The sequence below is a fragment of the Lampetra planeri genome, chromosome 37, assembly GCF_965212315.1.
Source record: "Lampetra planeri chromosome 37, kcLamPlan1.2.h2, whole genome shotgun sequence".
Taxonomy (NCBI): Eukaryota; Metazoa; Chordata; class Hyperoartia; order Petromyzontiformes; family Petromyzontidae; genus Lampetra; species Lampetra planeri.
In genome coordinates this window covers 10,072,922-10,087,643 of record NC_136143.1, presented here as the reverse complement: position 1 = coordinate 10,087,643, position 14,722 = coordinate 10,072,922, and the positions used below count along the sequence as shown (strand labels likewise).

General features: G+C 56.1%; 1 protein-coding gene across 1 annotated transcript in view; it reads right to left on the bottom strand.

Annotated features, from left to right (window-relative positions):
• LOC144730834 (mediator of RNA polymerase II transcription subunit 13-like) overlaps positions 1-14,722 on the bottom strand; it is an 81,551-nt gene that overhangs the window by 13,190 nt on the left and 53,639 nt on the right. Inside the window, 12 exon segments of the mRNA XM_078611609.1 lie at positions 153-741; positions 1,584-2,046; positions 2,345-2,541; positions 3,367-3,587; positions 4,570-4,684; positions 6,005-6,132; positions 7,415-7,502; positions 8,901-9,129; positions 10,280-11,223; positions 11,226-11,487; positions 12,043-12,147; positions 12,929-13,157. Of these exon segments, the coding sequence (XP_078467735.1) occupies positions 153-741; positions 1,584-2,046; positions 2,345-2,541; positions 3,367-3,587; positions 4,570-4,684; positions 6,005-6,132; positions 7,415-7,502; positions 8,901-9,129; positions 10,280-11,223; positions 11,226-11,487; positions 12,043-12,147; positions 12,929-13,157 (3,570 nt within the window).

Sequence of the window (14,722 nt, the reverse complement as noted above, 5' to 3'; positions counted from 1 at the left end):
ACACCAGCCACCTGCAGTCGTGTGTCACCCACCCAGCCAATCAGCACGGTCCGAGCACCTCCGGTTACGTACGGTGCGAAAGAAGTTCAACGGACGTACGTACATCCACCTGCCCCCCACCCCCCCTAACCGCACGGCCCCTCGTAACTCACCGGGCCGCTCGGGCCAGTGGTGCAGCAGCGTCCCCTTGACGGCCGTCTCCTCCATGCGCCCTCCCGACGGGTTGTCCACGTACTGCCGCCCGGCCTCCAGCGCCATCACGCACTCGCTGCTGCCGTCGCTCAGGTCGAGTCGCAGGGCGTCGGCGCCGGGCCCCGCTGCGGGGCCCGGCAACGCCGACAGGCCCGGCAGGCCCGGCAGGGCCGGCAATCCCGGCAGCGGCGGCGGAGGGAGAGGCGGCGGCGAGGGCGACGCGACCAGGCCGAGCGGCGGGAAGGGGTTGTTGCAGCTGTCCTCGAGCAGCGACACCAGGGTGGCCGTGTCCTGCGAGGCCGAGTCCAGGATGTCGGGCGCCCCCAGGCGCAGGCCACCATCGGCGTCCGTCTGGCCGCAGCACTCGAGGCGCCGCTGGGCGGCGCGGCCGAACTCGGTGAGGGGGCCGCCCACGATGTCGAGCTCGTCCTCCAGGAAGAGGCCCGCGTTGGGGCCCAGCCGGCGGTTCACCACGGCGCTGAAGCCGCAGGAGCAGCGGCGCTGGATCTCCAGGCCGGGGTCCGGAAGGTAGAGGCCGACATCCGCTCCCTTGGTGGTGGATGGGGGGTGGGGGGGGAGGGGTGGGGGGCGTTGTTATTACCGGTGAAACGTCACAGCGCTCAAATTGCAAATATTGTGGGTTTAGTCTCCAACACACCGGTGTACTCAAGCAGTAACGAATTGACACGTTTTATTTACGTGACAAACCTCACCAATTGGCCGTGTCGGGTGGTGGCGGGTTTAACGACACATTTACATTTACACGATCTAACCCCCAAAAAAAAAACCCGTATGGATAGACCTTGAATTTGGCGAGACTTAGGCGATGCCTTCCGTTTACATGGAGGGTTAGGAGGGGCGCGTATGGGAGGCAGTACTTGTAGAGCTCGGGGTGGCAACTTTAAAGACAATTCGCTTTTACACCGGGGAACTCTGGCGTGCAGAACATCCTGGTTCGCTTTATAATAACTATTTATTTTAAAAACCTACACAGGGACTCTTCGACTTATGAACGAGTTAGGTTCCAGAGGTCTGTTTGTAAGTGGATTTGTTCGTAAGTGCAACTTTACTCCCGTCAATTCCAAACATGTTGTACGGCATGTACACTAAACACGGAGAATGGCTTTAAAAGTTGTATGATCTCCTGTCGATGCGACTGGCGCTTCACGTTCTGCAGATGTAGATGCCACCACCGCCATCTATTGCACGGCGGTTGAACTTACGGACAGGTTTCTTCATCTCTGAAAGTTAATAAGTCGAATGTTAGGAAATAAAGAAGTCCCTGTATATATAAAAAAAAAACTCGCACAGATGGCAGGAACCTCTTCAACTTTAGTATGCACCGATACCGCAGTTCCACGAATAATATAAATCTTTTTTATTAATCACACCTTGATGTTCATGTTGCACGCGCACAGGCAGCACGAGTCGAAGTTGCGGTCGCGGAAGAGGTTGAGCACCGTGTCGGAGAGGATGAGCGTCACGTAGAGGCTGTGCGCCTCAGGCAGCGCCTGCCCCGTCGTGGCGGGCGGCTCCACCGAGTTGACGGGCCGGAAGGTGGAGGGGGTGGACGCGGCCGGCGAGTAGAGGTCGCCCGCCGAGTTGTAGTTGGTGGAGCTGGGGATGCTGGCGGGGCCGCCGGGGCCGCGCGGGGTGCGTGGCGTGCGCGGCGTGCGCGGGTTCGGCGTCGAGAAGCGCGGCGTCGCCGGCGAGGGCAGCACGCCGCCTCCTCCGCCGCCTCCACCGCCGCCGTTGCTGCCGCCGCCGCCTGCGCCGCCCAGCGGGGTGCCCGTCTGCGGCGTGCTCATCTGCAGGTAGTCCTGGTCGCCCAGGCTGCCCACGCTCGGAAGGTTGCTGCAGAAAGCGTGGGGGGAGGGGGGGAGGGTTCGTGACGCTTTTTTTGCATCGGGTCTGCAGTGTGGACCAAGCGTTTGCGAGGTGCAGCCGTGCGATACTTTACAGCCGAGGGGGACGACACACACACACTCGCACACACACACACACACACACTCGCACACACACACACTCGCACACACACACGGATATAAAAAAAACACGCCTCGGTCCGGTTGTTACACTTTTCACAAAACACGGAGCCAGTTGAACGGACGACAGTTGAAAGCGGGGGGCAGGGGGGGGGTGAGGTATTTACACGTCTCGTATGTAGGGAGCGGCGAGCGCGTGCATGGCCGGGTCCAGTTTGCCGAGCGTCCAGCTGGGCCGGTAGATGGCGCTGTCAGGCACGCGCACGGGAGGCAGGCACCCGCTGGGCAGCGCCTTGAGCGGCGCGAACATGGAGGAGCCCACGAAGGGCTGCAGCCTCGAGGTGCGGAACACGAACGAGAAGTCCTGCCGGGGGGGAGGGGGGGACGAGCGAGCGGACATCGTCACCACCACCGTCACCACCACCGTCACCACCACCGTCACCACCACCGTCACCACCACCGTCACCACCACCGTCACCACCACCGTCACCACCACCGTCACCACCACCGTCACCACCACCGTCACCACCACCGTCACCACCACCGTCACCACCACCGTCACACAAACCGCACGGTTGTCAACAGCGCCGGCCCCTGAACGTTAAAAATAAAATGGGTTTGGGATTGGACGTTAAACCCGGCAGTCTTTGGTCACCGACAGGCTGCGTCCGACGTAGTCACAATCGGAGCGACTGAACGCCGGAATAAAAACCCACGGGAGGCGACGTTTATGGCAATGGTCCTCCTTCACAGCACGTGGGCGGTCGTTTTCAGGGGAAAAGGTTTTGTAGTTTTTTTTTGTTTGAGACACTGCATTGGCAGTGGTGTGAGACCTGCGATCTAAACCTTGGTTGGCACTGGAGTCAACGTTGAGGAGACCCACACACTCTATAATGTAAACTAAACTGAGCTGAGCTATACACAGCTCAAAGAAGTTGTTTATCACGTGGAAATTTATAGCAGCCAAATACTCTCCACGCACGATGTCTAAAATGTGGAGGGAAAAACTGGAGGAACCGGAGAAAAATCCACGTGACCACAGGGGGAGAGACACCGCAAACTCCAAATATACAGCAGCAGGCGTCAGGGTCAAGATCGACGAACCCACGACCTCAGGTAATACCAGGCGACAGTGGGATCAATCAAAGTCTCCACCACACCAGGGAGGGGTGGGTGGGGGGAAGTTTACCTTCAGCTCCTCGGGTTTGGGGCTGCCCATGTCGTCCTCAATCTCCGGCCGGAAGGGCGCCGGCTGGGCAGCCACGGGAGGACCGTGAGGGTCGAGCAGCGTCTGCCCGGGCGCCGAGTCCGGGTTCAGGTAGTCCTTGCAGCTCGGGTTGACGGGCGAGAAGGCCGGGTGCTGCTCCAGGGACGGCGGCGTGGGGAACATTCGCTGCAGGTCGGCCGAGCCTTCGCGAAGGAAAGCAAAACGGTCCGGTATTAAACACACAAAATAAAGCACAACGGGGAAAAAAAAAAGAATACACGCGCTTGGATTCTGACGTGTTCCGACGTGAGTTTGTCAAATCGGATGGACTTTGTGAGGCAGGCCGTGAGAACGGCAGCGGTCACGGCCGTGCGCCTGTCCGAAGGCTGCGGGGGAAAAGCGACGGGGGGCTGCTCGGCAAGCGGCGCGGCCGGAGAGGGCGCCGCTCCTCTGATAGCGAGGACGGCGCGTCGAGGTGGCTCCTCCGAGCAGCCGGTTAGCGAGTGGCGTCTCCGTGGTTTCGACGGCTTTTCCATCAAATGGGCCCATTTTATACACGGCGAGCCCACCACCCCCCCTCAACGCACCGGAGGTAAAACAACTTTATATGACTGTTTAGTTGCTGTAAATTTATATGCTATAAATGTTCACGTGAGCTATCAACTGCGATAGCCAAGTTGCTTCTGAAGCTAATAGCGGAGTGGGCCTTACCTAGTAAAACAAAAAAGTTTCGTTTTATGTTTTTATTTGCTTACCTTTCAGATTTTTCAATTTTTTTGTTGTTGTAACGTTCTTACCATGCCCCGACTGGACATCTGTATAAAAGAGCTTAATATGCTCATCGGATTTCTCCAGCATCAATAAAAATTTTAAATATTCCGATTCTGATAGTTCATCATCTATTTAAAAGTGCACAGCTCCAGTGGCTTCCTCATATCGGAAGGAAGAGCGTTCCAGACGGCCGCAAGAAGCGCATCTGGAAGCGCTAGCCAGAAGCTACTCCTGCGAGGATGACCGGAGTTCGCGTGATGCTGGTTTACGCTCCTTGACGAAATCAACAAAAGGTTCCGTGGTTCATTTGTGGCAATCGCTTTGTGCAATGAGTGAGACCCGATAAACCCATTAGTTCGGCCCACTGGAAGCCCATGGTGTGCGCGACTTGAGCAGGCAGAGGGCGCTACTCACTCAGTGTACAGGGAGGCATGGCAGGGGCAGGCGCTGGAGGCATTCGACCCTCTCGCGACGCGTGCCTCTCCTCGCCTCCACCACCAGGGGGCGCCGCCTTTGCTGGCAATGGGCCCTGCAGAGCGCACACACACACAGGGAGCGAGCGCAACACGCGTGAGTGAGCGAGCAGGTGGCAGCAACGGGAACAGTCGCGACGCAGACGAGCAGAGACGAGGACAGTCGCAACAGACGAGCACACAAGACGAACGGTGAAGGCGGCCGAAAAACAAAAAAACAAGCTCGGCTCGTGTGCACTGGGGCTTGACCAATGAGCCAATGGCTCATGCGACAAGGCACCGGCGGTAGCGGCACTCGTTTGAAAAAATTGTGGCGCTCCAGCACAGCCGTCCGCTTTGTAGTGGCGGGCATTAACGGTCTCGGGACGTTACGCGGAACGAGAGCAAAGGCCGCGTGAGTCGGCGTCCCGGGTCCGTAAGATCGCCCAATTGACTCGCAAATTACAGGAGTCACTCGGTTAACGTTTTTAATCCGTTCCATGAAAACTCCTACAAACCGAAATAACCACGAATCGAATTCACTTGTAAGTTATAAAAAAAAAAAATGGCTGTTTCCACTGCAAAAACAAAAAACGTTATAATGTAAACAAAGGCAGTTGAGGTTTAAACTCTCATAAAAAGGGCATCACTGATTGGCTGAGAGCACGGCTCAGCACCACGTCAACCGATGCAACAGTTAACAGAGGGACCACTGTATTCTCGCTGATAGGACACGCGGTGCGCGCTAGTCCGTCACACCACCCTCGCTGCGTGAACTTAGCAGGACCCACCTGAAAAAGTACAGAGACTCGGCGAGGCTTTCCCCGGCAAACAATAACAATAGAAAGTCTGGCTGTTGACTGATGATGCTAGCTGTAATCACTGGCGAAACGTCGTACTCCCATTGAAAATCTTGTGGATTTGCTCTCCAACACACCGGCGTGTTGTACTAGCAACGAATTGGCATGTTCTGTTTACATGACAAACCTTACAAATTTGTCTTTAGAGTGGTGGCGGGTTTGACACATTTATATTTTGATTTAAAGCTTTCGTGACTGCAGGGATTCATATTCTTGGTTCTTTCGGTAAAGTCACGTAGAAGGGAGATAATAAAATAATTTAAATATAAAACAAACAAAACATTCTTGCTGTGGATTTCACACCTGATGATGATTGCTTGTGTTGCAGTCGAAACGTCGTGAGAATTTTTATTGTTTTATATTATTTTATTATCTCCCTTCTACGTGACTTTACCGAAAGAACCAATAATATACATTTATATTTACGCGATCTAACCCAAAACAACCTGCATTATGAATAACAGTAACATAATATTTGCAGCAGCCAATCGAATCTCTATTTAATCCGTGCGTGCCCCCCCCCCGTGCGTCCCTTACCCGTGCGTCCCTTACCCCCATGTCGTCATCCGAGGAGTTGTCAAAGAGATTTTCAAGGTCCTCAAAGGACACTCGCAGGTCCACCTCCCTCATGAGGCTCGTCGAGCTGCTGCGGGGCCTCGTGTCTGCTGTACGCACACACAGACGCGCACACAGACGCGCACACAGACGCGCACACAGACGCGCACACAGACGCGCACACAGACGCGCACACAGACGCGCACACAGACGCGCACACAGACGCGCACACACAAACACGCACGCCAAAGTTCAACGTTTCTTCACCTTGAGGGAGATCGTTCGAGCCAAGTGTGGTGAAGCAGGCACGGGTTTTTATTTTTATTTTGCCGTGGCACGTAAAGGCGATGGCCGCCGTGGTATGATCGTTAGCAGCACCCGAGTGTGTTTAGATGGTACTCAAATTGATGTTCCTGCTTGTTGCTTATACACCGATAGCCAAAAACAGCTCGGACATTTCGAACAGCGACCACGCCTGAATATCGCGCCAGAGAAAATCAGATTAATTCCAACACCAAAAAATGTATCGGTGCACTATAATAACGGTCCGTTATGATGCACGGTCATCACGTCATGTGCAGAGCCAGACCACTCAGTTGGGGCTGGTCACCCCATGGTGCCCTTATAAAACTCAACGTTTAACCTACTCACGCCGGCTTGTGCCCGCCCTCACAGTCGGACATATTTGCGGAATACACCACGCCGCCGTTGACCCTGCAGGCCATTGACCGAGCAACCCAACGTTCCTACCAGCTCCCTCCGCAGGAATGTATTATTCAAGACGCGTTGCAGTATGAATGCTAAAGATGTTGCCTTGTGGGTATGGGCCGCAGCAATAACACAAACATACAAAACAAAGACAAAGACCCTTCATACAGCCTTAACAGACTGTTGGGGCATGTGCTGTTAAACGAGCACATATGAAGGACGGTGGCCAACACGACGCCCGGCCGCCTTTGTCTCCCTAGTGGCGATGTTTACACATCGCACCAGCTACTCATTTGAGGCCGAGTCGATCAAGGGGAGGGGTCCAGGACTGGCTAAAATAATCATCACTGGTGTTGGCCGCGAGCGGGAATCGAACCCCGGTTGCCAGGTTCGTAGCGCAACACGCTAACCACTACACTACTGCTCTCCACACAAACGCACACATTGCCACACACGCATTATACACCCACAACAGCCCACACACTCCTACGCGCAATACTTCACTCCATCCCATACATACACCCTTCCACACACTCACACCACAAGCACCACACATACACAAACTACACACACCCCACCTACACCATACACAAACTACACATACACATACACCTCTCACGCACCCCACACGCACCCCACACACACATACACCACACACCACACACGCACACATGGGCACCGTACCGGACTTGGGAGCGGGGCTAAATATGGACATGGCGTCTTTGCTATCCAGGCAGGAGTTCATCACAGGCGCTAGACCATGACCTTCCGTCTGTGAACACACAACACAAAAACAAGCAAACGCACAAACGTCAACGCGGAAAACCCAACTCGCAAGCTAACAAACACGAAGCACGCAGCCCGCTCGCGAACAAAACGTTCCCGCGGTAATGATAAGACACGCGCGTGCGTGTACACGCAACAACAAAAAACCTCTCGACTGGGATTGGCGAGAAGTGATGCAAATTGTTTGTAGTGTGTAAAGTGCAGAGGACACCACCGGAGAAAGGGATTGGAAGCAGCAGAAGATTAGTGCTGGAGACAACTGCATTTGCAAAAATGGGCTTTGTAACGTTGATCCTTTCAGACGCTTGCTTAGCTACCGTTGATCGATAGTTCAATGTTAATGTGCAATTTCACAGAGGAACTACCGTGTGTGGTTGTCTGTGTTGTGGTCCGAGACTGCCTTTGATGTTGCGTTGCTGCCTTGCCGAAGCTTTGGAATCGATGTACTCATGCAGTTTAAACTTATGTACTTAATATATTTTACTAATTTTTTTTCTGTGATTTTCTTACCTTTACCGTATGTACTTTTTTGGTATCGTTTGTTCTTGTAACTTTCTGACACTGTGCCCCAACTCGACATCGGTGGGAAAAAACGCTTCATAGCTCATCGGATTTCTCCAGGACAAATAAATATTCGGATTCGCTTCATGAGTAAAGGAGCGCAGAATAAAAAAAACAAGGAACTGCAGTGCGAATATTACTGCACTGCACAACTTTCGGGGACGGGTACGTCAATGATGTAGCGCAGAGTATTAGACAACTACACGACCGCTTCCCACGCTACAACCATCACCATGGCGTTTGTGCCAGGCTGTGCACTTAAAGGCCACGTGAAATGTCACAGCAGGGACAGACACAGGTGCCATGGGTTGACTGAGATGACTGGCAGATACACCACCTGTGCCCCCCTACTGTACCAACTGGCTTTCCACACAAAAGACAAAGATCCACATGTAGCTTTCGCAGACTGTTGGGCCAAGTGCCGTTAGAAAACACCGATTAAGGCCGGGACGGCACACGAGGGGGTGGGTGGCCTGCACCACGCCCGGCCGCCTTTGTCTCCCCAGTGGCGATGTTTACTACACACCGCACCAGGTACTCATTTGAGACCGAGTCGACTTAGGGGAGGCCCAGGACCGGTTGAGATATATCGCCAGAGGTGTCGGCCATGAGCAGGGAATCGAACTCGGGTTGCTGGGTTCGTAGTGCGGCGCGCCAACCGTTGCGCCACCCCTCCTAACACCAAATCCCCCACCAACAATTGCTGAAAATTGCAGGGGGAAAGAGCGTCTTATATTATGGAGAATACGGTATTGCTTTCTATCCATCTACACACGCACGCGCCCACTACGCACGCGTGGCCACCGCAAGCCACCTCACCCACCCGGTGGTCGGGGTGCGCCCTCTTGCTGGCCGAGCGCTCGCCTCCCGGCCGCTCCTTCTTGCCGGGCCCGATGCTGATCTGGTCGTCGACGTCGTTGAAGGCGTACGGGTCAGCCGTGGCGTCGGCGGCGCCGCCGTGCCGCGAGTGGGCGCCGCGCGAGTGCATCTGCCGGTGCATCTGCAGCCGCTCCTCGCAAACCTTCAGCCGCTTGCTTGGCTGCAAGAGCAGCCTGAGGTCGTCGGACCAATCGCCCCCCACCGCCGCCACCGACAGAAACGTCGAACAAGTCCAAGGGCACGGGAGACAAGAGAGCGGGGTTAACGGTGTGGTGGTTTCTAACGGGGCCGCTTGCTCTGCTCAACGCTGCCGCGAGTGGATGGGTCCTCCCGCTTCGTAGGCGCTCCGCACGGTGTCCGACCAGACGTGTCGGAAGAGGTGGCACTACCCCGCCCCCCGACGCTCCCCCGGACAGTCACAAAACGCCGCTTACTTTACGAGCGTCTGTACGAACGCAGCGAGCGTTAACGAACGGCGGTTGTTGTTGTTCTTGTGCTGCTCCAGCACCTCACGATTAGCACGGTTGGCTACGTATGGCGCGAAAGAAGTTCAACATGCGCACGTACGCACATACGTCGAAAATGGGCGAAAATGTATTTAGCTGCTTAAGCAACGGGCCGTTTCTCGTCTCTCGGCTTACAGGCCTGGGCCAGTTGGAGGCAATTCCCCATTCCTTACGCAGGGAACTAGAGTAGTAGTACTATGAGTAGCCACTCTGTGCGACGCCCATCGTCGAGGCACGAGGGAGCCGACAACCACTCCCCATCCCCGCCGCCTCTCAACTGGGGTTTGAAATTTCAACCTTCCAAAATGAAGTCACTCTAAACACCACCGACACGAGCCGAAAATACATCACAAGCCGCTAACATATTTCTAAGGGATTTTGCCTTTTTCCGCCAGTCCCGGTTTGGCACCGGCTCAAGTAGCGGGCTACGTCGTGCAAGTTTGTTCAGCGAAGGCCGAGCAAGTGGTGGCAGGAGATCGTGGGGGGGTTCGATCCCGACCCGGACGCCTGCTTTATATTTGGAGTTTGCTTGTCTCTCTCCGTCCCCCAGTGGATTATTCTCCGGCTCCTCCGGTTTTTCCTTCCACATTTAGAATCAACAACATCACGCGTTTAGAGAATTTGGCTGCCGTAGATTTCCACGCAATAAGCCACTTCGTTTGTGGCCAGGTCGCTTCTGCAAGCGAGCTATACATCTCAGTGGGACTTACCTGGCAAAATCTAAAATAGTTGAAATAGTTTAAGTACAGTGCTACGTACGCTGTGAGCAACATGCTGGTCTGCGCCTCCGCCTCATCCGCCTGCGCGTAGTCCTCATCGTCGTCGTCGCCGCCTCCGAGGAGGAGGAGGCAGTCGCCCCCCTCCCCGTCCTCGCCGGCGCCACCATCGCACCGCTCCCTGCTCCTGCCGCTGGGCAAGCCGGGCGGCCCAAATCCCGGCCCGCAGTCGTAGGGCAGCTGGTACACGGACCACGCCGGCACCGTCGCCCCTGCCGCGATTGACCGCGTGTCGGCAAAGGCGGGCGACTGCGGGGCGCACAGCCCCGCGTAGAGCGCCGTCTCTCCCAGCTCCTGGCCCGGCGGCAGCGCAAGGTGGCACCCGCTGTGCTGCTGCTGCTGGTGGTGGTGGTGGTGAGGGTGGTGAGGGTGGTGCAGCGGCGGCTGTGACTGCTGCTGCCCTGACGCCGCCGTCGCCGCTAGGCCGGCCTTGAGGGAGGAGGAGTCTTCGCCGCCGTGGAAAACGGGGGTCGCGTGCGCAGGACCGCCGGGCGGGTAGAACACCGCGGCGGGCACGCAACCGGCGTTTCCCACCCCGGAACAGGCGGCGCCACCGCCGCCACCCGCCTCCACCCTGCATGACGCCGTCGACGCCGTCGACGCCGTCGAGGTCTCGGCCTAACCTGGGATGCGGGCTGAGCGTGGGGGGCAGGGGGGACGGCGACTGAACCACCTCGGCGGCCGACGGAGGCCCGCCGCCGGAGCCTCCGGCGCCGCCGTCGGCAGCCTTGCCGCCCGCCTGCCCGGCTGACCACAGCTTGTCGGCCTTGCCGGTGTGGTGGTGGTGGTGATGGTGTGCGGTCCTCGGGGTGCCACCCCCGATGGCCTCGAGCTCGGGCAGCAAGAGACCCGCCGAGCCGGCGCCGGGACCACCGCCGGCGCCCGCGGCGCCACCGGCGCCGCCGGCCGCGGCGTTCTCCTCGGCCCGGTGGTGGAAAGGCGTGAAGGGACGCGCCGCCTTGGGGGTCCCTCGCTCGCCCCCCGCCGCCCCCCGCCCCCCTTGTCGCCCTTCTCCATGCAGGGCTTGTGCTTGGACGAAGGGAGGGCGGAGCCGGACGACGAAGAGGTGGAGCTCGAGGAGGTGGGGAGGGAAGAGGAGCCACCGCCGGGGCCTTGCGACAGCGAGCCAAACGGCCCCGAGCTCCCGCCGCCGCCGCCGCCGCCGCCGCCGAGTCCGGAGGGTCCCGAGAGGGGAGCGGGGCGTGCGCTCAGCTGCCCACCGCCGCTACGCTGCCTCTGCACCTTGTGCCTGTTGGGGTCGGAGTCAAAGAGTCCGTCGGGGACGTTCGGCACAACAGAAAACCTGGGAAAGGGCCTCACCGCCGCCGTAGGTTTCAACGACTCTGAAGGGTTCAACACAGTGGCCATCCAAGGGGCCGTGTGGTGGCAACATTGCTGTGGCACGAGCCTAAATAATGGCTTCTACTGAAGGTTAAACGATACTGTCCGAGTGGAATGCGAAAGAAACAAAGAATTCTTAAGAGTTGTTTATAGAGTAGACCCATGATTGAACTGCCTTGTAAGCAACTCTCTCCGAGCCAGGTCCTTTCTCAAACACATCGGCGATCATGGCATCATTCCCTTCAATCTCGTCCATGATATTAACTGAAGAACATCGCAAGAGATGCTCCTCGCAGTTGCATCCAATTGCTAAAATGGCTTGTGCAAACTTAGCTCGCAGTCTTCCCTGGCTTAACGTACGTAAAATTACGAGTGCAGCGTGCGTTCTATTGAGGGACATGCATAGCAAGTGTGCAGGTAAAGTGTAGCTCCGCTGTTGCAGCTCAGCGGTCATGTGCAGCACCTTGAGCAGCAGCATGGCGTACGGTTCGACGGCTCCAGGAAGTCCCAGGACGTGAGTTTGCTCGACGCAGCGTCGTCGTCCGAACCCGCCATCGCGCGGGTACGCCTGCGATACCGACCGCAAGGCACCAGCGCACTTGAAAAATCACACCCTTTGCACGTCACGAGAACCACCCGTAGAGCAGAGCTCTTCGTTGCAAGGCCCCGCGGTGCCACTGGTGGCCCCTGGTGGCCTTTAGTGCGGCCCCGAGGTGCGGCTCCCGACAAGACACAGCGTGAGAACACCCCCACCACCCCCCATCATCGTCGCGATGCTGTCACACCCCATAATGGTTTCAAATGTGGCGGCCCTCACAATGATGAGGTCTTGTCAGCAAGTGTCTCCCCACCCCCCACCTCCCCTCTGACAATTAGTGAAGAACTCAGTTTAACACGTAGGCTTTCGCAACAAATATTAGCCAATAAAGGTTTTTTCGGGATAGATTGCGTAAATACAAATACGTCGTTAAACCCAACACAGCGCAATTAGTACGGTTTGTCACGTAAACAAAATGTGCCAATCGCCCTCGTTCAGTACACCCGGTGTAAACCCAGTGGCCCGCAAGGGTCTTGTAAATGTTGTGGGTTTACTCTCCAACATACCAGCGTGCTGAACCAGTAACCAAGTGGGGCACGTTTTTTTACGTGACGAACCTCACTCGCTAATGGGCCGTGTCGAGTGGTGGTGGCGGTTTTAACGACACGTTGATATTTGCGCGAGCCAACCCCCCGAAAGAACAACCTCTAACGGTGAAGAACGCCGCCGTAGAGAGCGCGGCAGGCAAATTGGCAACGCGCGAGAGAGCGCAGCAGTCGTCGTTGCCGGCACACGATGCTGCCACACTCACTTGAGAGGCGTCCTGTCCTGGTTGTACTCTTCCCACGAGTGCTCCACCATCCAGTTGGCCCACTTGTGCGCGCTCTCGCCAGCGTGCCCCGGGCTGCTGCCTCCGGCGGCCAGAGCCGCCGCCGCGGCCGCGGCAATGGCCGCGGCCGACGGGATCCCTCCTGGCACGTCCGGTGGCGCCGCGCCGCCGGGCCCTCCCGACCGCGACATCGGCATGGTCACGCAGTAGTCTGCGGGAACATTCGCAATCAGAATTGTTTATTATATCCTAGATACATCCGATAAGGCTACGAAGGTCTTTTTTTTTTTTTTTACAGGTGGCTTCTAGTTGGGGCGGCTCAAGAAATTACTCTGATATGATCTCGGCACCGTGCCGAGATGTTAACTACCTCTCCTGGTATACTGGTGTTCGTGGGTTCGATCGCGACCCTGACGCCTGCTGTATTTGTGGAGTTTGCGCGTCTCTCTCCTCCCGTGGTCATGTGGATTTTTCCCTTCAACATCACGCGTACAGAGTATCTGGCTCCTGTACATTTGCACGTGATAAGCCACTTCCGTTCAGCTATCATCTGCGATAGCCAGGTCACTTCTGAAAAAGAGCTGTATAGCTCAGTGAACCGTATCTGGTAAAATAAAACATAAATAGTTTCTATGATTTGTGGTGATGGGGAGATGGACGAGTGAAGTTTTTTTCTTTCTCCCCGCACGTAAAATGGGAGCGGGAGCCGGAGAGGAAACCGTGCCAACGGCGGTTTGACTCGGTGCCACAATCAACAGCGAAAAAATTGCGAATGTTCCCCTGGGAGCTTCTCCCGAGGAGTAGACTTGGCCTAAAGTAAACATCGGTAGGTACAGCGCCAATGTGGTCAACGCGAGCGCACAAGGAAGGCAAACACAAGCAGGTTGTAGACGGTGCCGCTGGCCGCACAACCGGCCCACCCCCCCCCCCCCGCCCCCACATTGGATGTTGAGTTAGAAGTCTCCACGATGCGCGGCCGATAGGGGCCGGTGGTTTTCCGTCACTGAGAGTGGAAAATTAGCAACAAAAGTGTCGCTTTATTTTTGCCGTTTGTCACTCCAGTTCATCGTGCCTCCAACCCAAATCATTGCGGACAGCCCAAGGACTCGAGGCACTTTTAGGCAAAAACAGAACCCGAATGCCAACTCAAAAACATTTTAGAAGAAAATTATCAGAAAGAGGTTTTTCGGTCACCGGCTATCGGATTTGCGCTCAAGTTAACGCGTCGTCGAATTCTCTGACGGTACGGTCGGTCCTCTTGGTAAATGGCAAAATGAGTGAGGTCACACCATGCGTAAGCAGAACACTGCGAGAGATTTCCCCGATTGCCAACTGGCGTTGGTGGGGGAATGCCTTTGCCAGCAGCGGCGTCTTCTCATCGTACTTCCCTTTTGCCAACACGTGATCTCCCGCCCCCCCCCACCCCGCCGTCCCGTGGGGTTTCCGATTCATCGCGCACCTCCCACAGTTTACTTCAGAAAATATATTTAAATGGGCCCATTACATTCCATTAAATCGCTCAAAACTGGCAAAGAGTTGCACTGTGGTTCCAGTCAGTGATGTTTGTTTTTTTATCTCTCAATTTCATATATTGCCACGTGTCTGTCCGCTACTTAAAAGCTCAAGCAGACAACAACAAATAAAATATCTTATCTGCACCATATTGTCCCGAGTGCTGGAAATAGTCGTAGAAAAACTACTCCACTTCTCAAGCGGCACGATTCCTCCTCTAGCCAAATCCCATCACGTTTTCAGCCAGGCCACATTGCCACATTA